General features: G+C 47.6%; 1 protein-coding gene and 1 pseudogene across 41 annotated transcripts in view; one reads left to right on the top strand and one right to left on the bottom strand.

The window, feature by feature from the left end:
* CACNA1C (calcium voltage-gated channel subunit alpha1 C) overlaps window positions 1–26,189 on the bottom strand; it is a 746,135-nt gene that overhangs the window by 499,480 nt on the left and 220,466 nt on the right. Inside the window, exon 3 of one of the 40 annotated variants that reach the window (XM_077871668.1) lies at window positions 24,795–24,888. The exons of the other annotated variants lie outside the window; for them this stretch is intronic. Within the exon in view, the coding sequence (XP_077727794.1) occupies window positions 24,795–24,888 (94 nt within the window). The remainder of the gene's footprint in view (window positions 1–24,794; window positions 24,889–26,189) is intronic. 40 annotated transcript variants of the gene reach the window in all.
* On the top strand, window positions 552–13,843 carry LOC144297467 (large ribosomal subunit protein P1 pseudogene; annotated as a pseudogene). The gene is made up of 5 exons (XR_013364524.1): window positions 552–681; window positions 1,287–1,355; window positions 2,167–2,288; window positions 9,429–9,562; window positions 10,784–13,843. The product of XR_013364524.1 is annotated as a large ribosomal subunit protein P1 pseudogene (transcript).

Below are 26,189 nucleotides of genomic sequence, written 5' to 3'. Positions count from 1 at the left end.
TGAGGGGCACACACTCTGCCCAGACCCCTCAAACTGGACTCCAGCCTGGCTGTTTCCATGGGGCTTCCCCAGCTGATGAGCTTGAGCATTAGAAGTACCCAGTTTGATGTAACTTTGCCTCATTCTTATTTATTGCCTACTATTACTTTCATCTATGTGTAGATTGCTTTCCTCTTCTGTTTCTGTTAGGTTTCTATAATAATAGTTAAATTTTCTTTTCCTTTTTGAAACCAAAAATATAAAAAATACATAGAATAATTTACTTAGAAGAACTCTGAGAAAAAAAAGAAATAAAGCTATTCCAAGGAGCTGAAAACTTTGGGCGAGCTGGTGGGAGTAAATAAGCGGTGGCATATTTCGTGGCCCAATGGAGAGGTAGTCGCCGAGGTCTCTATGTCCAGAGAACAGTCTGGGGCCACAAACAGGTGGTTCCAGGGAGTCCTGCCTCCATCGCTCATTACAGAGCCTTGCAGTGCCAACTTCAAGATGAGCCATCACAGCCAAGAGCCACCTCCCTGGAAATGACACTTCATAATGATTCTAAGTCTCTGGTTCCCATAGCACCTTTTATCCAAGGAGTGCAAGTGCTCGTGCACAACCACGAGGGCCCCAAAGCCACCAGCAAGTGAAGGGGGCAGTTCCCCGCATCTGTGAGGACCATGACCCTGAGGGGCCTGCAGGGTAAGCACCACCCAGCTCCCTGGGCCAAGGCTCCCAATTGAAGTCCTCACTTCCTGTGACCCCGAGGCAGTCTGGCCTCCCCATGTCTCAGTTTCCTTCTTTGCAATTTGAGAATAAGAACAATACTTATTTCACAAGCTTAGGGTGTAGATTAAATAACAGCCAGAGTAACAACTAACATGTATTGTTATTTTACGCCAGACACTGCGTTAAGCCACCTGACACATATTTATGTGACTATGATCCTTAATTTATACGAGAGGAATTGAGGCAAGAGAGGTTCAGGAAGCCTCCCACATGACAGAACTGGTGAGGGGAGCCCCAGAACCTGTCACACACACTACTGCTCAGCAGGTTGCCAAGGAGGCCCACCCAGAAATGGAAACACTGAGGCACAGAGCAGCTGCCCACTCTGCCACGCTTTCTCCCATATGACCTTGAGGTCCTAGACAGCGACCTCTATCAGCTGATGTCAGGCAAGCCAAGACAAGAGAGCACAGTGGAGTCACTGCTTCTCAGCCTGAGGGCCAGGGGTGCAGGCAGTCCCTGGCGGATTGGAGGCCTCTGGTCCCCTTGACACTGGCAACAACCTCCCCCCTCTTCAGGACCCAGCATCCAGGGCCTTCTTGACCAACCGCAGAGAAGGTGCTAGACAAACCTGCACAGATCCCAAGGTACCTGCAACAGGAGAAAACTGGTTACTGTTCAAAAGCCTGTGGCTGCCACTGAAAAATGTAAAGAAGGGATGGCCCAACGAAAGGAGGGGCCGCCCGGAGCCAGCAGGCCCATCTGTAAACAGAGAGTACGTTAGGAATGTGTAAGCAGCGCCATAAATCCCTTTCAGCTGCCTCCGGTCCTCCCTCACGGACAGGGCCCCCTGTCCCGGAGGCCTCGGGCAGGAGGGGAGTTTGGCGGCCGCCTCTGATGGCCACAAAGATAGCGCCTCGCGGAGTGGCTGTCACCGAGCACCGAGCACCGCACCGGGTAAAACAGACACACAGGGAGCTTCACTCATTAACATTGGCGTTGCCATGACAATGAGCTGTTGCCAGGTAGCAGAGAACTAGGAGAAGAGTGAGAATTAGCAAAGCCTAAAAATAAAGCCGTTATGTTTCTTCCCCCGTCTAGATGTCCATGTGTAACAGGCAATAATCTCGCCTCCGCCTCCGCCCTGCCCTCTCCCCAGCCGCCCGGTGGCGGCTCCCGGCCCCGCCAGTCCCACGAGCCCCACAAGGCAGGGGTGCCCCTCCCGGGCAGGGCTCACACCAGAAGGCCCAGCTGACAGGCAGCACCGAGAAAGCGCAAAAGCCAGGATGCACGCTCCCCTCCTTGCGAGGTCAGCCTGGCCTCCAGACCGAAGCTGGGCCCACCCCCAGTGGCCACATACTCACCCGGCCAGACTCCTGGGCTCAGAAAGAGTGGGAAGTGGCAGGTGCCCTGGCCTAACTGATCATTTTTTCTCTTGTAACAAAACACCTGAGTCAGCCTCAGCCCCCGAGGTGTCTGTGGAAGTCAGGGGCCTGGGCCGGGAAGCCGGAGTGCGGTTCGTGGTTGCCCTGATAACTGTGATACCACAACAAGGGCCATCGTGATACTAATGCCAAAAGGTAAGAGAGTGTTCTGATAAAACTCATGGAGCAATTTGTAAACATCTCCCAGGGACGCCCGGGCAGTGGAATTATTTTCAGGGTCTTCCGGTCTGGTTCTGATATCGGAGGAGAAAATGCACGTGTCTGACGGTTACATGTTTCCTTTGTTCATCTCTCCCCAAGAGCCACAAAGACAGAAATCACATCTGGCTATTTGCCCTCATAACCTGAGTGTCTGCTGTCATCCCAGACACACAGTCAGCACACAACAAACAAGGAGCACCGCCTCAAACACGGCAGACAGCACTCTGCGTAAATGGCAAAGATATCAACAGTAATAATACCTGACCTATATAAAACACCTCTCTTTCTAAAATTCTAAGCTCTGCCTTCTAAGAACTAAATCCTACTTTCTATCCAGGTCTCTAGTCTCAAAAAAATGGTTCATCACATATACAGGTATATTGTGCTCTAAGCAGATCAGAGAAATTAAAATCCAGAATTTTGTTAGCAATGATTTCCTTTACTAGTAATTATAATAAGATTTCCTCAAATGTAGACCTGCCTAATGTCTTTAAAGTACAATTTCTTTAATGTAGTGTGTGCTAATTTGAATCTCTACTTTGAGTGAAGCCAGCAGCAATGACTAAATTTGTGGTTTCTCTCCTTCTACCAGACTCACCCTTGAGTTATCTCCCTCTACCATGGCTGATGTGCACTCAACAAATGCAAACAGTAGCTAATTTTAATATTAGTGCACGAAGTACGCACTTAAGAAACTAGAGTCATTATTTCTCTCACCATCACACCATAAAAATATATAACCCAGAACGGAACATAAACATTATTTCTTGGTTCTTCAACTGTTCTGGATTATCCAGTCATTCATCCAAATGCCAGTTCCTGCCTCTGGTCCCCCCAAAGCTCGTGCAAATAATATAAAAGTAGCAGATAGAATGACAAGTAAAGGAAGGAGCAGAACAACTGGGGATTTGAGAGCAAGCCCCATCAATCATCCCACGCCCCATCCCAACCTCCAAGCAAGGCCAAACCTGTATGAATTAATTTATGCTCTTGAGAGAATGAGAATCAGCAGGTGAAGTCCTACCAAATAAGTAATAGTGATGCACATGATGGCTGTATCTCAACAGGACTCCAGAGAGGTTCATATTCTTACAAACCTACAGCAACAGTAGCCATCAAGCCTGCTTTCAGCATTGCCTCTAGAGAAGTTAAAGTTCACGGACATGTTCCTTCTCTTCCAAAGTCTCAGACACCCCCAGACCTCTACTAGAGGGACCATGTATTCACAGGGCCTGATGTTCTCATAACCAGGCACAGCCCAGACCAATCTGAAAATGCTCCTGGAGCATGTTTTCTACAAGCGTGGTTTCTACAGTAGAGCTCTTCTGAAAACTTTATGATCCCTTCTACTAAAAGGTACACGAGAGATGGCTCTCCCCATCACTATGCAACGATGTTGCTACATAAGATCCCAGCTTGTCCTCATTACCCATCCATATACCTTCTTCCTTCTCTATGGCACAAAATACCCAGTTACAGCTGCAGATTCCAATGGGAAGGGGTTACTCAACAGATGGAGGTGAAAAATAGATGTTGAATGACTGAATCGGCAAATGAAAAAGCTAGCCTAATGCTTTTCCCCTAAGACACTCAGATTATTGGGATGCTTCCAAAAGGAGAACCTTGGGCTCAGTTCTCCGAGATCCCACCAGTCTAAGGTTGATCGTGTTTGCCCATTACTGTCTTTGAGATCATATGCCCCAGTACCAAATGTCATCACCAGCCCTGTGAGAACTGGGTTTGGATCCATTCCCAACCCTGAATCACCTCACTCTACATCATTTCCCCAGACTTCAGAATCAAGGCACCCCCACCAATCCTAGGCTTCCTCATAGGGAAGGGAAGCAAGGCAAGCTACCTGAACACCCTCAAAGAAAGACAGCATAAATCTGAATGCTGTTATTAGCAATATTGCCATCACTTCACTTGGGACATTCTTTCACATGTCACTACTTCTTCCTGCCCTAAAGAGTTCATATTTTCCACCATGGCCCCGGTGAAGTGAATCTCTAATGATGACCCTAATGAAGCTGCTGAAACATAGGTAGACGTCGACTCTGTACTAGCCACTCCTCCCAGATGTTCTGTTGCAAAAACAGTCTGATAAAAATAAAATCACGCCAAGCTGAAGATCAGATTCCTCTCCCTGCCCTTCCTTCCTTCCTGCAACAGATAAACTTGTTTTCTTACTTTGCATTTGCCATTTTTAGAAACAAGTTAGAAGTAAAATGCAAGCCTCTCCTGGAGGAAAGGATAAGGGTATCAGTCTCTCTCTCTCTCTCTCTCCCCACTCTCTTCTCTCTCTGTCTCCTCTCTGGCATGTGTTACTAAATTTTATATAGCTTGACTTGCTGCATCTCTGATATGAGCTGCTTATACACAACATAACCAGACACATATTTTTAAGAGTATGCATCACTTAAAATAACTGGATTTTAAGCCTTCTGATTTGAGGTGAGAATGTGGTTGGAGGACTGCATGGGTCTTGGCTCTTGAGAAAGCAAGGCAATTAGTGTTTTTAAAGAAATGTAGGAGTAACCCTTCAGGAGGCCACTGACAGAAATATAGAAAAATCGGACTTGCTTTTTGCCCCACCAGACCCCCTTGGAAAGTACAAATATCCTTTCATGGATGGTTTCCAGAGATGAGTTTTCTGAAGCTCAACGCAGTTATTTTAAACGTCAGCTCCTTAAACTGTATTTCTAAAATATAATTAGCAAATCTTTATTCTTGGCCAAACAACTGCTAATAGAACACTGTGTGTATGGTGGCACAAGCCAGTTAAGAATCTTATAAAACAATGCCCAAAATACAGAGTGACACAGACACCCTTCTTTCTGCCTCTGTCTCTTTCTCTCTCTCTCTCTCTCATACAAGTACGCACACAGATGGAACACCATTTGTCTTCCCAGAGCCATCAAATTTCGGGCACATGATGACTCCTCCCAGTGAATTTCTTATTATTACAACCATTAACAGACCACTTCCAACTGTTTGTTCATGAGGATTATTGGTATTTGGTTTTGTTTTGTTTTGTTTTTTTTTTTTTTTGAAACATACTGGAATATAGAATGGATACTTACAAAATTTTTAAAGGTATTTGATTACTGTTTTCATGAAAACAATTCTAACAAGAATATACCTCACCCCAACCAAGACTTCAGTGGGGTATAGTATGATTGGTTACTTCTTCCTGGAAGCCATTAGGACCAGGGAGTAATATTTAAAAATCACCCACCTGTCAGAATGGATATTACCAGCCAATAGAGCTGGCCTAGGGCTCTGGAGCCCTTTGCCCTACTCGGTGTACATCTTCTATTTACTGGCTGTAGGGGAAGGCCAGGACTCCGAGGCAGGGGCCCAGGTGGTGGCGGCACTTGGATGAGAGTAACTCAAATGCTCAGAATAGTTGGAATAAGAATCACGTTTCTCCATTATTTCTATGGTGGGGGGAGGGGAGCGGGGAGTACTCAGGCCCTAAGTTAGACCTCAGGTCAAACGAGAGGGAACCCCCAAATAACCAACCAACAACAAAAAGAAACCCAAAACCAAGGTATTTATTATGGTGGGAAACAATTTTTTTTTTCTGGGGCGGGGTAAGGAGAGGTTTAAGATAAGCTGACTTCTTTGGCTTACTCATCCCGGGGGTTCCAGTTTGGGCTGATCTTCTGCTACTAGGTATGATAAGTAAAAACTGATCATAACATACTAAGACACCTCCATATTAGTTGGTAAATAGCCATTTCCCTGAGTTTCCAAATGCCCTGCACCACCCAGGCCCCCTTCCTCGGGCCTCCTGGATCTTCCCTTGAATCCACTAAACAGAGGGTTTATGCCAGGCAGGGCAGAAGACTCCAGAACCCTGCAGCTGCTCTCCTGGCCAGGGGTATCCATTCTGATGAGTGCTGCCGGACCAGCTATTAATAACATGTGCAGTCCTAGTCATGGTCTTGCCTTAAGACTATCTCAGCTGACATAGCTCTCCTAGCCAAACCCATGGTGACCTATCCAGCACGCGTCATCTCCCCTCTTGTGAACAGTGCTCTATCTAGCTGTTTATTTGAATTATGTCGTGTGTGTGTGTTTTCAATGTGCATGTCTTCTCATTCCTCTCAGACGTAGAGATAGGAGGCTGGCATCATACAATGTTTTATGTGTCTTGGCTTACCACTTTATATTTAACACAGTACCTGGTGCATTGCAGACACTTAAGGATTGTTCATTGGAAAAGACTTCTAAGGTCTGACATTCCAACAGCCATGGCCTTTAAGTTTATTCCCATCCTAATCAAGCCCTGCTGGTCTAGTCCCCTCCATGAAAACTTCTCTGGAATCTCCCCCTAAGTGATTCTGTGTTCTTTAATCCCTAATGAATCAAAAGACCATGCTGTACACTCCAACACCTAATTTAACCGTACACCACCTTATGTTATGTTCCTTACGAGAAAGTTCAATTCTTGTTGTTTGTCTTATCACCTCAACTAGATTATAGATTCTTTGAAGACAAGGACCACGTGGGAAAAGGTACATTTTGGTAATCCATTTCTGAAAGTCAGATGTTCTGTGGAAAATGGTAACTTATTTCCCATTATTTTAAATAGGAAAAATTACAATGTGTTGCATTACATCAACCCCAAACCAAAATATGTTATAATGTATTTCCTAAAATGTAAGCAAAGAACAGCACATAACTATCATATAAACGATCACATTAGGATGTAAAGTGTTTAAAATAGCACTTCCTGACCTCTCAGTTGAATGTGCAGAAGCCTGTTCACCTGGTTTCTCCCAGAGCTTTAAAAGGGCCCAAATAGATGACCTCCTTCTAAGAAGGTTGGCAGTCAGGAAAAGGGAAAGGAAGAGTGTGTTGGGGGTTGCAAAAGCAATGTGGTCCACCTCACTATTAAACTGGCTTTGCAAATCCTCCAACACATGTGGCCAAGACTCCTCCCCTGGGGAAGGGATGAATGTTCCTTTGATGTAGTCACATGCCTCTCTTAGCCCCCAAAACAGCCACAAAGTACATCTCCTTTGTAGACACTCAGCGAGCTCTACAAAACACCTACAAATATTTACCGTGTACTACAAACTGTATTTGAACAATAACTTGAGGCTTTAAAATGTTATATTGTTGGGGCGCCTGGGTGGCTCAGTCAGTTAAGCGTTTGCCTTCAGCTCAAGTCAAGATCTCAGAGTCCCAGGATAGAGCCTCACACGGGGCCCCCTGCTCAGCAAGGATTCTTCTCCTCCCTCTTTCTCTGCCCCTCCCCCAACTTGTGATCTTTCTCTCTCTCCCTCTCTCTGTCTCAAATAAATAAATAAAATCTTCTTTCAAAAGTTATTTTGAGTTTGAGGGATAGAAATATAAACCTTTCCTATATAAATATCAACTGAAAAACATTTTATTCAGAGCTGTGTATAAAATATGAAGCAATGGTATTAGAAATGAGGATATATTCTCCCAGGAATATGTTAACAGGGGAAACATTCTGCAGGAGAAACCTCTATTTCTTCTGAACCTTTACCACCTTTAGCATAATGATGGGTACGTGGCGTATGTCCAATAGGTACTGAAGGACAGGGAGTTAGTATATCTGATCATTGACTACAGAAATGAGATGAGACTGGGTTGGAGAGCAAGAGAAATCCTACATTGGCCATGCTGGCTATTCAAAAGAGAAAACTAAGAACCAACACTCACTGGACACTGAGTATGAGGTAGGCACACATGTCAGCTCATTTAATATTCATGATACCCCAGAGAGCAAGCTATCGCCAGTCCCATTTCACAGACTGGATAGACAACTTGACTAAGAGTCACACAGCTAGTCGGTGGTGAAATCTAGAATTGTATGTGGGCGTAACTGCAAATCCTGAGCCTCTTGCACCATTCGTAGTGCCTCCTCTCAGGTCAGAAGCACAGTTAACCCCCAGGCGCTGCCATTCTCTCTCCCAATCCCCCAGCATCTCATTTTATCTTTGAAAATGCTACCCTGTGCTTCTGAAATCACTCATCTACATTGTATAAGTAGGAATGTAGTCAACTGGCCTTCTTCCTTCTGGATCTCATCCCAAGGCCTGGATTCTACATTGCATAGAGCTCCTGTGGAAGCACTAGATCTCAAGTGGACTACTTGATTTACACGAAGTGGTCCCAGTTTGTCCCACTCACCCTTCTGCTCTCTGAGTACCTCCAAGTCAAGGTTAATCCCCAACACAGACCATGTACACCAAACCCTCTGCCTACCTCCTTACTCAAAATCATCAACCCAAGAGGAGGAGCCCGTCACTATTTATTCATCCGACAACTATTTCTGACCTGCCAGCATTGGGCTAAATATTGGGGGTATGACAATGGAGAGAAGATAAGGTCCTCAACCTCACCCAGCTACTGGGGTGACAGACAATCATACAAATAAATACATAATTACAGATTATTTTAAGTTCTATAAGAGACAAGAGCAAGAGAAAAGGGCAAGATAGGGCAATATAAAAGGTTCTAACAGGAAAGAAGATTTAGAATAGGAGCTTCGGGAAGACTTGTCAGATGAAGTGACATTTAATGAGACCTGAATAGAAGGATACGAAAGAGAAAGACAAATTAAGAGTGAGTGCCTCTGGGTTGTCGGCCTCCTCCCTGTAACCACCACGACCTGCCACCTCCCAAACCCCCGCCTCCACCTGCCTATCTCCAAGCTGATGATGTGAGAACCCGGCCTCTCCAGGTGGAGGTGGGGTGAGGGGGACCCTGAACTTCCACACACACAGGTTTCCCAGTTCGGTGTGCAGAAGCTCATCACCTGGTTTCACCCAGCCCTTGATAGGGGCCCAAATGGGTGACCTTCCAGGAAGGGTGGTAGCCAAAGGAAAGCAAGAGATGAGGATGCAGACAGGTTGTGGAAAACCACCCTGGCTCCACAAACCCTGCCGTGCTTGTGGCCAAGACCCCCTATCCTTCTGGGAAGGGACAAATGTTCTCTGGTGTGTGTGTAAAAATTTTTAAATATGCATTCTGAGAGAAATGTAACTTGTCTAGTTCTGATTCATTCATAACTCATCAAATTTGTTTTGCAAGCACTGCTTGATGTCCAAGAAACTGCCAAGCCTCCCTAACCCCCACAACCCCCTTTGAAGTGGTGGTTATGCAGACGTCACACGCCGGCCTAGGCTCTGAAGAACAGACCCCAGGGCTCTGAGCCCTGAGATTTGGTAAGAAGCAGACCTGCTGTGAAGGTCTTCCAGCCACAGCACCCCGCGCTACCCCCTTGGGCTCTGTTTAGCAATCTCTCTGGTGTGAAAATGTATCCAGAACACATTAGTGAAAGGCCCACGGGTGTGTAGGGAGAAGAGAACTGGGGGAACGATAATCAATGTTTATTTCGTTTGTTTGCTGACTGAAGCTATAATGTGTCAGGAGTCAGGTGAACAAAAAGAAGTGTCCTCCTTTTCTAGATTCAGAAAACTGCCCTAAAAACAGAAGGGACAGGCTTCCGTGACTAAGCCCAGTCCCAGAACTCTAACTTCCTACTTGATTCTGTGTTGAATGGACCTTCTCAGCCAGGAGCAGTGTGTCCCCAGGGAGGCAGTCAGAGGTGAGGGGGGTACTTTGGTTGTCACCAAGCCTGGGGGGGTACTTAGTGGGGATGAACATCAAGGGTTCTAAACACCCTGCAATGGGTGAGACTGCCCCTAACAAGACTGGTCTCAGCCAAAACGCCCCTCACACTGAACAATAGCTAATGTAAGGGGAAGAAGCCCAGGCAGTAACGACAGCACTCAGTGGCCGCGGGGGTGGGGGCAGGGGGGACAGCTCAGAGACAGGACTGTAGACATAATAGCCTATGCTACCTTCTCAGTACTGGCGTGTTGCTCCTCTGACCTTACGGTCTGACGGCCTGAAGAGTTTAGAGGCGTGTCCCTTTAAGGGAAAGACTGCATATGTTTCACTCTAAACAACACTCAGTGTGGAAATCAAGTCACTTTCTAAAACTCCAGGGTAGATACTCCAGGGTATCTGGAGGAAAGATGCTAAATACTTCTTTCGTGGGATCCCCATGATGTTTTTATCTCCGTAGGGGGAAAAAGGCTTCCTAGGCTTCTATGCTCAGGCACTTTGATTTCCAGATAGAAAGCATCTCTTTATGGAGAAGAGAAGTCTACCTTGGATTGCAAGACATGGGGCATTTTGTCAACACATGTCTTCATCTGTGGGGCTTGGAACATTCTCAGGGCCCGTGGCCCTTTATCCATGAGCCTCACCTCACCTTCTGCTTACAGAGAAGACAACAGAGCTTGTACTTTACTCACAGAACATTTTTAGATTAAACGAAGGGTCTAAGGATGGTGTCCAGCAGGATGCTTTCCCCCATGTGAAACAAGGTCCGTTTCTGTCTTCTCTGTTGTGGCTGTTGAGATGGTTGTGCCTTCCAGGAGGAAGAGGGCAGACAAAGCACCACTGGATTCTGAGTGCCCAGAAGAGAACTGATGGTCTCCTACCCCCAAAATAATTCTCATGCCTATTAATAAATGCTTGAAAGGTCTTTAAATGATTCAAGAGAAGACTTAAAATATGAAATATCTAATATTCATGCAGGCTATAAATGACTGCGATCTAGTTCTTCAGTCCTTGTGCAAGTTTTAACAGGGAGAAGAGCCTGAAATATACAACAGCATTGATTGTCTGGAAGCAATGGGGACCGAGCATCATGAAAGTAGAAAAAGACACAAAAGGAGACGTGAGGCATCACAGGCATGCTCAGCTGAACCAGCTATGAGACACCAGGCAAGGCCCTCACTGCATGAGCCTCAGTTTCCCTGTTTGTGAAACGGAAAGACAGAGTTGCATGTTCTTAAAGGCCTTCCAACTCTAAAACCCTGTCAGTCAAGCCAGTGATTGAAAACAGTGACTCCACATTGTCCAGCTCAGACAAGAAGTGGAGGCCCAAGGTCAGCCATAAATCATTTCTCTAATATAAGTTAAAGAGAAAAAAAAAAAAACAAATAGTTTTGCACACGACAAAAGTTTTAAAAAATGTAAATAGTATTGCCTTTCCTCAGGTGCTCTGTCCTTCTGAGGGAGCAAAGGCTGTGCTGGGGTGAGGCCCTCAGTTCACCCACAGACCGGCAGCGTGCCCAAACCATGGCCTCCTTCTCAGAGCTGGTCTCCATTGACTCAGCCCTCATCCTGCATGATGATGAGGTGACGGTCATGGAGGATAAAACCAAGGCCCTATTAACGCCAAGGGTGAAGGTGTTGAACCTCTGCAGCCAGGCTTGCAAAGGCCCTGGCCGATGTCAACATCAAGAGCCTCACGTGCAAGATAGGGACTCCTGGACCCACCCCAGCAGCTGATGCTGGACCCGCAGGAGGTCCCGCTCCCTCCACCATGGCTTCCCCAGCTGAGGAGAAGGAGGCGGAACCAAAAGAAGAAGAATCTGAAGAGGCTGATGATGACATGGGTTTTGGTCTTTTTGACTAAACGTCTTCTGTAACATGTCAATAAAAAGTTGAACTCTTGGGGTATCTTGGTGGCTCAGTCTGTTCAGCAGCCAACTCCTGATTTCTGCTAAGGTCATGAGTTCAGGGTCATGGGATTGAGCCCCATGGAGGGCTCTGCACTCAGCAGCGAGTCTGCTTGTCCCTCCACCCTGCTCCCTGCTCGTGCTCTCTCACTCTAAAATCAATCAATCAATCAATCTTTTTTTAAAAAAAAAAAAAAAAAGGCTGAACTTTTAAATAAATAGGTGGTCAGTGCTCTCTGAGTCCTTGTCAGGAAAACTGATGAGGAAATTGGCATCACTGGCTACCCAAAAGCAATCGCTCCTTGTCCCTGGCTCTTAAGGTCCAGATTCTGTTTGGTTGTGACCCCTCTCTCCCAGTGATGGAGGGAGGTCCTAATTCATCCAAACTGGTCAAGATGATCCCACTCTCCTTGCAAAAGGGACATCTGACCAACTCCTGGCCAGTGAGACATGGCAGAGTCTACTGGATTCATCTGGGAAAAGCTTCCTCACTCTTAAGAAACACTCAAGAGACACTTAAGGGACTGGAGAGATGTGTCCAGTCCCCCAGACACTGCTGCTTCTGCCTGGGATGTCTGCAATGGCTATGGCCACATCATGATCTCAGGGGAGCTCTCTGACAACAGGCACACTGAAAATGGCAGAGCACCAACAATCAGGAGGATCCATGCCCCTAAGTCCCTCAGGAGATGATGGGCATGATGTAGTGATAGAACAACCTGGAGCCACCTGTCAAAGGTCAAAAGGGACAGACTCACCACAGGTGTCAGGAGAAATGACTGTGCAGCCAATACCTAACTTACAAGAGCTAAAATATTTGCTTCAAGGAAAGTTTAGAAAAGACTTTTGGAGAAAAGACTATGCTTAAGAACAATTAAGAGTACATCAAAATGAATCCCTCACCTTGAAAACTAAGAATCACATAAAATAAACATGCTGCTCCGCATGTCACCTCTTGATAGCCTTGTCAAAGTGAATGCCAGCCACAGCAGCCTTGGACAACAATGCTTCGTGGGCAGGTTCTCTGTCCTCCTCCATTAATGCCAGGATGCCTTGTATGACATCCCACCTCCCACCTCTGACTGCCTCACCTGGTGCAGCCTGAGAACTGCACAGTAGAAAATGAAGAGCCGAGGTGCCTGGGTGGCTTAGTGGGTTGTGTCTGTCTTCAGCTCAGGTCACGATCCTGGGGTCCTGGGATTGAGCCCCGTGTTAGGCTCCCTGCTCAGTGGAGAACCTGCTTCTCCTTCTCCTCTGCCCCTCCGCCTGCTTTTACACTCTGACTCTCTCTATTAAATAAATAAATAAAATATTTTTTAAAAAAATAAAATGAAGAGTTTCTATCAAAGACACTAGGAATTTACCTTTTCTACAAATTTGATTCAATTTCTGTTTCTTAAAGCTGAAGTCTTCACAATTTGGTAATGGAGAGTCAGTGATGCTACCTGACACTGAAGCATCCCCCTCCCCCCCCACCGTGCACATGGCACAGGCCAGGTCTACAGTATCTGTTGTTGTAAGGATCTTTAAATGGTGAGTCATCCTCATGCCTCAGGAACATGTCTCAAAGGCCTCTGAGGGGAGGCCTCTAGTTCAGGGTAGAGTAGCATACCTCAGCAGCTTCCTGAGAAGCCTCTTTCCTTGGGGGAGGCAGAGGCGGGGCCAGGGCCATGTGGGTAGGAAGAGGGGAGGTAGTTCCCCAGGTCCTGACCCCCCTGTTGCCTTCAAAGATGCTTTCAGCTGAACTGTCAAATCTGAGTGTTTTGTCCTAAAGGAGGAAGGCACCAACGCAAGCACCTTCCTTCCTGAGGGTGCCCTTCACTGCTGTCTCAGCCATACACCCACATAGCCTCGAAAGGTAACTCGCAGTCCTCTCTAGGCTGTGGTCAGCACTCCACTTTCAATGCCCTGTCACCCTCTGGGCCAGGCCAACCACATAATGATAGAAGATCATTTCTATACAAGGGCCTTCCGGTAGCAAAAATTCATTTAGGAGGAAATAAATTTGAATCGAATTTACTAACCCCAGAACATGTAAATTAGGGGAACATTCCTAATGAAATTGCTGCTAGGTTTAGAAATGATCTCAAAGTTGCATTTCAAAATACAGGTTCGTTTCTGCACTGAACCGATTCACTGGGTGGTTGTTTACAGAAGCCCTGGTTCTATTAAAGGGGACTCGAAATGTCAGGTTTTGAAATTAATAAAAATTAATTTCTGTTTGGTGCTGTTCATTTAAAAATTAATCATCCTCCAGTTTGGGTCCTATTCAGTCACTGATTTAAATGTGGGAAAGCTTCACTTATCTGAATTCGAGGAAGAGGTAAGAGGAAAGTCTTGTCTAAACTGATGAAAAAAATCCAAATGGCTGATTATTGAAGAAAAACGGTGCTAGAACTTGTAGTATTAAACATATAATAAACTAAGATTTAAATGAACACTAATAAGTAAAATAGAGTTAGTCACTGAAAAATCACAATCCATAATAGGTTTTTATTACATAATAATGAATTACATTATATCACTGAGTCTTAATTTTTTAAATCAATGGGAAACACAGTCTGTGTCAGAATTCCTGGGGTACGATTTGAATTTAAGCTTCACAGTGTTCAGGATTTAATCGGGCATTTCCGATGGTCAGTGTGCAGCTTTAGTAAATGCGAGATGCAGGGAAGCAAGAGAGAGAGGGGGGAGAAGAAGGAGGGAGAGAGGAGGGACAGGGAAGAAGGACGAATGAGGAGGGGGAAGGAGAGGGCAGGGGAGGGAAGGGAGGGAAACGGGAGCCACCCAGGAAAGAACAAATAATTTCTTAAGTTGGGGATCTCAATGAACATGCCTTGGTAGAGAAAAGCAGCCAAGAAAGTGGTGACATTTAAATTTCCCAAGGGCATAGTGTGCCCAGTCTGGGCTGTAGTGAAAGACCTTACTACAGTCTCCTTGTTGTGACAGCTTTAGCCCCCATCTGAGAACAGGATGGCACCCCTGGAGGAAGGGGTGCTGTGGGCCAGCCTGAGCCTGGTAGAGAGCCAGCTCTGGATGTACCGCTGGGCGGGGACTGGTGACATAGAAAGGACCAGAAGATGTTTTACAGGCCCAGGGCATCCATTCTGAACCAGAAGGCAGGCTGCCAACAGGTTCTGTCCTGCTTAGAACTACAGAAGCCCTAGAGTCATCCCTGCTGGTTACCCACCTTGTTCCTATCAGCTCTGGACCTCCTTGTCCACACAGTATTTAAAAAGACCCAGGAAAAAATGCTGACAGGAGAACACAGGGCTACACATACCGCAGCGTCAGGAACCCTCAATGGCGCCACTCTCCTTGCTGCCTTCCTGCACTAGGCTGGAGATCTCTAGCTAACCTCTGGCTCCTTCCTCACTTCTCTCTTATCACAGCAAAGATTAATTGGACATCCTGGTTTTACACTTCAGTGCAGATGTGTTTATGTTCTCGCTGAAACTGCTGATAGCCTTCCAAAAGTGGTTTAAGACAACGGGAGTCTGTAACGGCAATCCCATACTCCTCATTTGCAAAAATATTATTTTCCATTATGATTCATGGTAATATAGAGTGTTTCAGCTGTGTTATGGGTTAGGCAGGCCATCCTGGAAATGCCATTTACAATTTTCTAAATTTAAAACACCAACTTAACGATGAATAAAAGAGCAGTTCAAAATTGGTGACTGTCTATAAATTATTTGTGAGTGAAAAACTCAATGGATCTTACCAGTGGAACTTCATTTAGGCTTTCACTACATCTAAGCAAGGAAATCTGGATTATATCACAGTTCATCACCTAAGAATTAGCAAAGAATCCTGGATTCGTTCACTCCTACTAAGAAGGTAGTTAACTGTAGAGTGAACTGGCAGGTCACAGGTATTCAGGGTAGATGGACAAGAAAGGCTTCCTGAAACAACAGGAGGGCTCTGGGCTCCTTGTCCCAACTACCCTGCATGCAACCAGTCCGAAAGATGAGCTATTGGAAGAGTGCCTGAAAGAGTCTTACAAGTTCCATATTCCAAAAGAAAGCCCTGCTCTACCCCAGCCTTGAAGACATAATGACCAGGGACAGTACACCTGGGGGAGCAGGGGGCATGGACTAGGAAGCTCACCTGATCTAAACTCTCTGGGACCTTGGGCCATATGGCTGAGAGGTCTCTGTCTCCAATGGGCTGGGACTCCACTGACATAAAATGAAGATGTGAGCTAAATGGTGCTTGGGGACCATTCTTGACCTGTCACACACATTTCTGAGTTTGGGGCCGAGAGGAAGACTCTTTCCTGTTGGACACACTATCCCTAGCAGACTTTAATTGCAGGGTACAGAATCAGATGTACGATCTTGTGGCTCCCTAAGAACTATGTCCCTATTCAGTGTAGGATGCTAATCCATCCACCTTCCCCCTTACCCTCATCTCTACTACCATTTCCTGAAGTAATGGTTTCCTATCTGTGGCACTAACACCATTCACTTTGTCCAAGACTAGAAAATATTTTGATAGAAGACAATTTTTTTTTCTTGTGACAACAATGTTTCCCAAAGGAAGCTGGCTCTGAAATAGCAGAGATGTCAAACCACAGACATACGTAGCTGGTAACACTCTTGAGCCCATCTAATCCAATCCCGTCTTTACCACGGCAGAAACTGAGGCCCAGAGTGGCAGCAACAGTGGCACAGCCAGGAACCCAAGCACTCTGCTCCCTACTGTCCTGTGGGAGAACATGACTTCCTAGTTATGAGTCCCTGCTTCCACAAGGAGGGTCTCGCCCAGGCTCTGCTCTCCAGCCATGTGATCAGGGCGGGTCTGAGGACATCCCAAGGCATTGAGATCACACACCCACTCCTCATGAGTTTCTGTCTGGACTAAACGACAAAGGTATCGAGAACACAGAGCACAGTGCCAGGCACGTAATGACTATTACTGTCATCCCTACTATTATTATCAGTGACTCAAAAAAATACACACATCTCTTCTTCCATTAAGGGAAGTGTATTTGGTCCATTTGCCAGACATTAGGACATATTCTCTATTTTGGTAACTTGAAATTTTTCTACCAGATCGCATCAGAGCCAAAAAGACATCCTAGTCACTGTTTGCTCTTAGGAATAAAGTGTCCCCCAGTGTCCTCACAGGACCTTTGTTTGGAAAGTACTCCTACTTTCTCCAGTGATGGTATTTTCAGACATTCCAGTGTAGGATGCAGGGTAGAACCTGATGAATCTGAGGGCAAGAAACCCACTGACAACTGCCACCGTGTTCAACAGCAGGGTCGGGACTTAGCAAATGGGTGTTCCTGCGTGGGAAAATGTGACAGTCAGAGGGAGCACAAGTGTTCATGGGCAAAAACAGTTCATCAAATAGATGAGGCCCCAAACTCTTCCAATCACTGAAACACAGCATTCATAGTGGGACATAAAATGAGACCATCACAGAACTGGAAAGGGGAGAGGGGAAAGAATCAGGCAAAGAACCCTAAAAAGGGGCAAAGTGTGTCCAGGAAAAACATTTATCAGGAGGTCTCCAAGAGAAGGAACTGTCCACGGACAGAAAGGGAAAAACAGAGTTTACTAGCACATACGAAAAATGACTGAGGTATTCCAGTTGCCTAAACGTTCAACACAAGTAAACAATGTGATGTGGAAGGAGAAAGGAGGGGAGGACAAGGAGGAGAGGAAGAGGGAGGGGGAGGAGGCAGAGTGGAAGGAGAAGGGAGGGAAGGATAAGGAAGAGGATGAGGGGACAAGGGTGAGGGGAGGAGAGAGGGGAGGACAAGGAGGAGGAGGAGGGAGTGGAGGAGGGAGGGAGAGACAAGGAGGAAGGAGGAGGAGGAGAAAGCAGAGGGGGAGGAGGAGGGAGAGACAAGGAGGAAGGAGGAGGAGGAGAAAGCAGAGGGGGAGGAGGAGGGAGAGTAGAGGACAAGGAGGGAGAGGGGAGGACAAGAAGGAGAGAGGGAGAAGGGAGGCAGCAGGTAATCTCAGCGTATACTGATGGAAATGAGCTGCCTTTAACAGGAAGCAACAGCCTCCTCCTCATGGGCCAGGTAGAGCTGGGTAATCGTGAGTTAAAGGCAAACACAGAGTCCAGGTGAGGTGGCCAGGACTGGGGAAGAGGATGCTCGTGAAGACGATGGGTAGCCTTGGGGAAGACGACCAGGAGGCACCTGGCTGCTGTCTATGACACCAACAAAGATGTCCTAAGGAAGAGAGAATGGGTTTTCCCCTCTAGACGGCAAAATGAAACACAGCAGGTAGACGATAAAGGCAAGCAGCCCTAAGAAAAATTTTCTCAGGATGACAGATATCCCTCAGATGGATTTCATCCCCAGAGGGGTTGGGGCAGAGGCTGGATGGCCCAATGACTTGTCAAGGCCATGGTGGGAGAAGGCCCTCTGCCTGGTGGGCCTGGGCTCCCTGCAGCTCTGGGACACTGGGGACCCGGCAGGAGAAAAGGCTTTGGTCCCCTCGGCCCATGCCCAACACTGTCAACTGCTCGGCTTGCTGGGGCTCGCTTCCTCTACTTCTGTAAAGAGAAGCAAAGGTGCCCGGCCTGCTGCAGGGAAGGACCCCTCCACTTCCTCAGCCACCTCCCCTCAGAGTCTCATGCAAACCAGCTCCCCAGGGTAACAAGTTTGCACAGGGCCTTGCAGGCAGGGCCGGAAAGCCTCAGCAAGCCTGTGAGGAGACCGCTGCGGGCCACCCCCAATGCAGGTGAGGAGTCCTAGAGCAATGTCTGCATCTCCTGCAGGCGCTGTACAAATTTAAACCTACCTGGAGCCACTTTGTGAATCTCAGTAAAAAGATTTCTGCTGAAACAGACAGCTACTTGAAAGGGTTCTCCTCCCATTTATATCTAATGTGCTAAGTTCTGACTTCTGAGTGCAGAGGATAAAGGCCCATCTCCGTGGATAAAAGCACAGCATGAAGCTATTTGGCCCCACTCCCCGTCTGCAGCTGCATCTCTCACTTCTTCCCATTGCATGCTCTCCCCTTGAGACTCAGTGTCACTGACCACACAGCTCTGTGCCTTCTAACACCCGGTGAGTCAGAGGGCAGGTGGGAAAGGAGTCAGCCACATTTTAATTGAGAATCTACTATGTGCCATGCACCCTATTACACATTTTCATTTTTTTTTAATTTTTATTTATTTATGATAGTCACACACAGAGAGAGAGAGAGGCGGAGACATAGGCAGAGGGAGAAGCAGGCTCCATGCACCAGGAGCCCGACGTGGGATTCGATCCCGGGTCTCCAGGATCACGCCCTGGGCCAAAGGCAGGCACTAAACCGCTGCGCCACGCAGGGATCCCACACATTTTCATATATCATCTTATTTCTCTCAACAACCTTGCAATTTTTGTGGCAACATTCCCATTAAGGGAAACTGTATACAAAACAAATAAAAAGTTACTTAAAACAAAAATTTGCACCACCTGCTTCTGCCTTCAAAGCAATGGGTAAATGAATCTCTCTACCACCCCTTTTCCCTTGTCCAAGGAGATAGGTCAGACCCCCATCAAATGGCCCGTCCTGTGGGAAGGCACAGCAGTGGATAGGCAGCAGAAGGCTCTGAGCAGAGTTTAGGATACACTAGATGGAGCTGAACTGCTCCGCATAATAAAAATAGAGAGAGGGAGAAGTAGAAAGGGCAAGAAATATATTAAAACCCTAAGGCCTGTGTCGGCAAAAATGTCTGGAAGGCTTTTTAAGCACAGAAATTTCAAACATTCAATATTCACATTACAATGACGTGGACTCCCTTGAGCTTTCCAAAATCTGAATATAGGCTGATATACTCATAAAAACCTTGTGTGAAACTGGAGTGTGTATGCGTATCTGTATATCAAAGGGGAACAGGTCCATGTGAGGGTCTGTCAGAAGCAGAGAGGAGGGCACAGTCAGAGAAAGTGACTGCAGCTGACCCTGGAGACACTGAGACAAGTCCCTAGGGAGTGACCACAATCTGGGAGAGGGCACGGGATGAGGGCTGAAGCTGACACCTGGGACATGCAGGGACCGGGCTCAGGGCCACATCATTGCTGGTTGAGGGCTGATACTTAACTCCAGCTCTGTCCGAAGACATATCCAACTTCCTTCCTTTCCTAGAAATGCTCATCTCACGCTCCTGCTCCCTCCTGACCCAGCACCCAGCACTCAACATCCTCACCATACAAACTACACGCACTCAATACTTACCTCTCATGGAGCAGCTCTGACTTCCCCAGGGTGGACAAGTCGCTCCTTGCAGTGCATAGGCCACTATGTTCACCAAACCTGTTTCTCCTCCATGTGAGTGCAGAAGCAGACCATATTTTCCAGAATTGCATTCAAGCCAATGGAACATGCAGGAAATGATGAGTACCACCTCTGGGCCTGAACCTTAAAACTTTGGGTGCAACTATCCCTCCCTTCTCTTATCTCTCATCTACCAGCCAGATTCGGGGAATCTGGAAGAAAATTTCCAGGCCTAAGAGGATGGCACAGCCTCAAAACAGAACCTGGGGCCCGTGAATGTCCCCTGTCACCACCCTGCCTATCTAAGTTGGACTGTGCTATAAGAAATAAACCTTTATCCTGTGAAGCCACCGAGAGTTGGGGGTTACTCGTTACAGCAGATAGGCCATTCTGACTAATACACCCTTTCCAAGGCTGCCATGAAACTTGTTCATCTCTCTACCATCCACCTTGCCGACCAGGTTATATTTCAATCTTCCACAAAAAATATCTACTTTCCCACTGGGCTGACCTCCTCAAGGAAAGGAACTATCTTACATTCATTCTATGTTTTCCACACCTAGAACACATAGTTTATAGGTGTCCTCACTAAGTGTGTACTGAAGAAGGAAATAAATGAATGATAGATCCCAGATGAGCCCAATGTCCAACTGGGTCTGCACTACCCTGAACATTTTTAATTAAAAAAAAACACCAGCCTTCGGACCAGCTAAGCCCTGGATGAAGGAAAGAGAACGGCCAGAAGGTGTGGCAGGGATTGGGAAGCTTCCCCTCTTCTGCTAGGTTCCCATCGTGCAGGCATACCTTGAAGTGACAAAAACCCTACCCTAGGAGAGTGAGGGCTGGCAGGAATGTTTCACCATGCTCCATCCTACAGTATTTTGAAGTCTTTTGTTTAAATCGATTGGCAATGTTTAAACACACCATTTCACACAGAAGTGCAATATTACTAATTAGGCAATAAGGAGTAAGACACTGTCATTTTATAGTAATGCATTATGCACAAAAAAGCCCTCCCTCTTTCAAATAAACCTGAGATTTCACATAATCTCATTTTTAGTATAGAAAGGGGATTCCATTCCATTAATGAAGAGCAAGTCCTGTTGAATGTGCTACTCACTTAATAGAGAAACACCAGGCATGATCCCAAAGATGCTTCTCCTGGGTTTTGGAAGAGCTTTGCCCAACCTTGAAGATCTGGTTCTCACCATGATCAAAGGCGGCCACTTTCAGTACCTCCTTTGTTCTCTTGTATCAGTGACCTCGAGGGATCCATATTTTCTTTTCCTGTAGTAAATCTCTTCATGGCATTTTGTGAGGGTTTTTTTTTCCTTCTTTAAATATGACTGGCTATTAGAGCTCTTAATGAATATTTCATGTTAATGGGGCCTGTCACAATTTCATGATGCTTTATTTTAGTTTTTCTTGTGTCAGGTAAATCACTGTGGTTGAGGATAGCTGAATGTTCCTTCCTTTCCCTCTCCCTATAGGTTCTCACTCAACTTGAGGATAGAGTCTTCCAGTTGGGTAGCAGCCCCTCCTTGAAGTGGCCCTTTGGAAGCTAGACCTGGTGCCCTCATCTTAGGCAGCATGGCTAGAGCCCAGCCTTGGCCTCTAAATAGGAAGCCATGGTGTCCACACAGCAGAACATCTTCCCGTTTCTATGGACTGGACCCTCCCTGCCTATGTGGGTGAGCCAGGCCCCTCAGCCTAGAGGGGTTTTCTCCACCCTTCCTCTCCTTGTACAGATTCAGCTCTTGTCACCCACATGCATTCCTCCCTCTGCTCCTTTGGGGCACAACACTGGCACACACTGCCTGCAAGGTGCCTCTGTCACAGTGGCACCCAGCACAAGTCTGTTTTTGAGGGGAGGAATTTAGCGTCTACATTATACCAGAGCCACACAAAGATCCTAGGCAGAGGCTCTAGAAGAGCCAGCCCTCCCCATATCTTTACTCTTCACTTCTGAAAATCTGAGCTGGTTGATACAATCCTATTTAGAATTTATATCCTTCCTTCTGCCAAAGGAGCTGAGGTAACTGATTTAATATCATCTGTTCGGGACACTTAGAAATTTTTCACATTTCTCAGGGAACAATTCTTCTGTTTTACAGTTATAAAAACACCACCAAAGAGGAGACCAGAGGACTGAGAACCTAGTATAATTTAGGCCATGAAAGTGAATACCAATTCACTGAAGTAGTCTCTTTCTTTCTCTCTTTCTCTCTGGGGATGGGAGGTGGGAAGGGATAAAAGAGACTATCTGCTGGGCACAAGAGGCTTGACGCCTGTGCCCTACAAGCTTTTAATTGTTCCACAGAAACATCTGAAAATTAAAAACAAAAACAAAAGTAGGTTTGGTCCAAAACACAGAAGATGCTGGAAAATCAAAATGGATATTTAACTCAACATTCATAAAAGTTAACACTGTGTCAGCCAGTCAAATGTGGCTCAACACACAGAGTTATCTATCAATACAACAGAGTTCCTATCGCAAGACCAAAATGAATAACTTATTCTTAATAAAACTCAACATTATAAAAAAATACAACCATTGTCTCTAACTTCATTATAGCAGAAACATACTACTTGATGTGGTTTGTGTGGATACATTTTACAACATCTGATACGCTGAAGGGCAGAGTGATTATCAGGCCTCGGGAAGCTTCACGCAACCCTGGGAGCACATAAGTCATTACACCACGTGGCCCCTATGTACTGGGTTGATCATAAGGTTTTTTGGGTTTTGTTTTAATTCTGAGTGAAAAGACTCACACACAGGCTGCTTGTTCTGGTTGGCTGTCGGCTTCTCTCTGATAGCTGTCTTTTCCCAAGGACCCAGCCAAGGTTTCGAGGAGAGGCCGCTGGGCTGGGGCGCCTCCGCTGGCACCCTCCCTGTCACTGTGCAGATGGGATGGCTCAGTCCCTCTGAGAGGTCAGCAGATCCAGCTCCGAGATCCTGGACAGGGCCTTAGAGCCTCAGGCCCTTTGCTGCAACCGTGAGGAAATGTAGCATCGGCATGAAATCTGCCTTTACTTTCTTAGCTATCTCTCGTTAAGGAAGGTAAACGGATGTACCCTACCCTGTGTGGATACTGCTCCTGGTCCTTTTGGCCACATCTGGCTTACTCCACGTTGGCCTGACAGCAGGCCTGTCCCTGACACGTGCCCTCCAAACTCTGAGTCTCCTCACGCTTACCTGGCATGTCAGTACTTCACTGTTACGGGGCAGACTTTCTGAAAACCACAGCGGCCAACCACGAAGCCACTGCTCAGATGCTGCACTTGGGAAGAGGCTCCAGGTCCAGAGGGAAGTTCATCCTTCACCGCCTCAACGTCTCTCTACCCACCACTGGCCCCATCTCAATTCCAAATGCAAATCACTTTCTGGTTCCCTGGTCATTCCTTTGGCTCACGATGGAGTGGCTGCTATTAGGAACACAGCTCCTCAGAGAGGTGGCTAGGCCGGAGGGCACTGGATTTGAATTCTGACTCTATGAATTTGCATCCTTGACTCCACCACCTAAAAACTGTGTCATGCGACCCCAGGCAGTCACCAAAATCTCACTGAGCCTCAGTTTCTCCTTCGGTAGGATGTAGAAAATAACACCTGCTCACAGAATCACGGGCTAAGATTCTAAAAACACACAGTGGTACACAAAGGTAAGACACACTTTGACCGAGAGTCCGTGCACCTGACTGCTGGCAACGAGGAAGCACGGAGTCATAGCAGAGATGTAGGGTGAAAGAGGGGTGGCGTGTGTTCACAGCCAGTCTGGGGAAAGAGGCCTGCGTGGGATGAAATGGAAAGTGCAGTCCCCAGAAGAGAAGAAAGAAGCGTCACATATGTTTCCAGTGATGGGCACTGGGGTCCCACAGACCTGAGGTCAGAGTCTCCGCTCTTCCTTGCTGCCCATGTGACCTATTCTTTTTTTTTTTTTTAAGATTTTATTTATTTATTCATGAGACACACACACACACAGAGAGAGAGAGAGAGAGAGAGGCGCAGAGACACAGGCAGAGGGAGAAGCAGGCTCCATGCAGGGAGCCCGACTTGGGACTCGATTCCAGGTCTGCAGGATCATGCCCTGGGCTGAAGGCGGAGCTAAGCCGCTAAGCCACCGGGCTGCCCCCATGTGCCTTATTCCAAGAACCTGCTCCTCTTGTATAAAATGAGGATAGTGACAGCCCCTCATGTTTATAAATGGCTTTGCACAGTACTTGGCACACAACAATTGCTCCAGAAACTCTACTATTATTAAATGGTTATCTACATTAAGACTAGACTTTTTTTCTTTTATTTATTATTTGAGAGAGAAAGACAACATGAGCGGGATGAGGGGCAGAAGGAGAAGGAGAAGCAGGTTCCCCACTGAGCAGAGAGCCCCGACCACAGAGCTCAATCCCAGGACCCTGAGATCGTGACCTGAGCCGAAGGCAGATGCTTCACCGGCTGAGCCACCCAGGCGCCCCAAGACTGTACTTTAGAGACTGGTAAGTGCTAGATCTCAGGCACAAATTGTGAGCAAGTCAGCGGTCTATGAATCCATAAGCAATGTCGCCACTGGCTCCTGTGGGCCCCCCCGCCCCCCGTGTCCTGCTCTCGGTGCTTCTCAACCCGTGACACCCCACCCCCCCTCCACTCCCCCCCACCCGCCCTGTCTGCTGCTCACTGCGTCTCAGCGTACATTCTCTGACAGTCTTCCTGTCCCCATGTCGGTCTCGGGCTGTCTCAGACTCTGACCTCTAAAGTTCTTCATCTTTCTCTTCCTTCCTTTATTCCTTTAAAAACCAACAGATTAAAAAAAAAACCAACAGATAAATGAGGCCACCTTCCGTCTGGGCGGGCGGCGGACGGCACTTTCTCGCTGCCCCGCGCCCCGGCCCGCCCGCGCCGCGCTCCCACGGCCTGCGGTCCCTCCGGGGCCGCGGCCACACCTGTCTGGCTCTCCGCAGAGGCTCACTCCCGAGGGAGAGGAGCGGGCACTCGCGGGCCTGGTTAGCGGCCGTGACAAAGCGACAGCCTGATTCGACCCCTCCGCAGCTGCAGACGGGACGGGAGGCGCGGGAAGGACAGCAGCTCCCGCGGCGGCCGGCTTGGGCCTCCCCCGCTACACGCTCCGGCCCGCTGGAGGGAGCCGAGGCCTTTATTGGCACCACCCAAGCCTAATCCGGCCCCGCTGGGCAGGCTTCCCGGGAGGCGAGAGGCCCACAACACGGCTCCCCGAAACCTCCCCGAAACCGCAGGCCGCAGGGGGAGCAGAATCTGGCCGCTGCCTCCTCACAGGGTGGGGCTGGGGAAGGCACTCGAAAGAGGAGCCAGACCGTGGCCAGAAACGACCGCCGGCCCGGCTGGGAAACTGGGAAACGAGCAGGAGCAGGCGCAGGCCGTGCGAGGGTTTGCAGGGCTCTCTCCACGAGGCTCCAAAGATGGCAATGATGTTGTGTGAAATCTAGGCGGGTCTCAGGGGCAGGAGGAGGAAGACATGGCCCACGAGGAAAGGTGACCAAAGCCACATGGCAGCTTCTGCCCAGGGCCCCCAGGCAGGGCAGCAGGTGAGAGCCAGCGGACAGGCCGAGGGGCGGCCCTGCAGACAGCCACTCGAGGGATCCAGGTGAGGCCCTAAAGCCCCGACGGCAGGTGGATTCACAGGTAAGAGAGTGCTGGGAACTGGATGCAGAGCAGGTATTGCAGGTGGGAGGAAGACCTGCCTGCCCCCTCCCTTTTTCCCTCGGCTGCACCTGCCAGCCACACGCAGAAATAGAGAGGGACTTGTCAGCGGTAAAGTGGGAGTAATGAAACCAGAGAGGTAGAAACACCAGAGAGACCAGTTGGAGGGTGTCAGTGGAGACATCTGTACCTTCACACTGCTTGGCAAGGGGCCTGGTGAATGAGCTACAGCCAGCCAGGTGGCATTAGCCACTGCAGAGGGAGATCCCAGGGCTTCCAGAAGGGCAGGCTCACCTCCCCTAGCCCTCGGGCCTCACCAGACATACCCCTCCACCCCACCCAAAATTTAGCTCCCCATCCCTTTACATAAGACTTTAACCCCAGCTTAAAAGCAAATACCCATGGAATGAGA

The sequence above is a fragment of the Canis aureus genome, chromosome 25 (genome assembly GCF_053574225.1).
Source record: "Canis aureus isolate CA01 chromosome 25, VMU_Caureus_v.1.0, whole genome shotgun sequence".
Lineage (NCBI taxonomy): Eukaryota > Metazoa > Chordata > Mammalia > Carnivora > Canidae > Canis > Canis aureus.
Note: the sequence above shows the minus strand (reverse complement) of the source record. Positions and strands in the feature narration are given on the sequence as shown.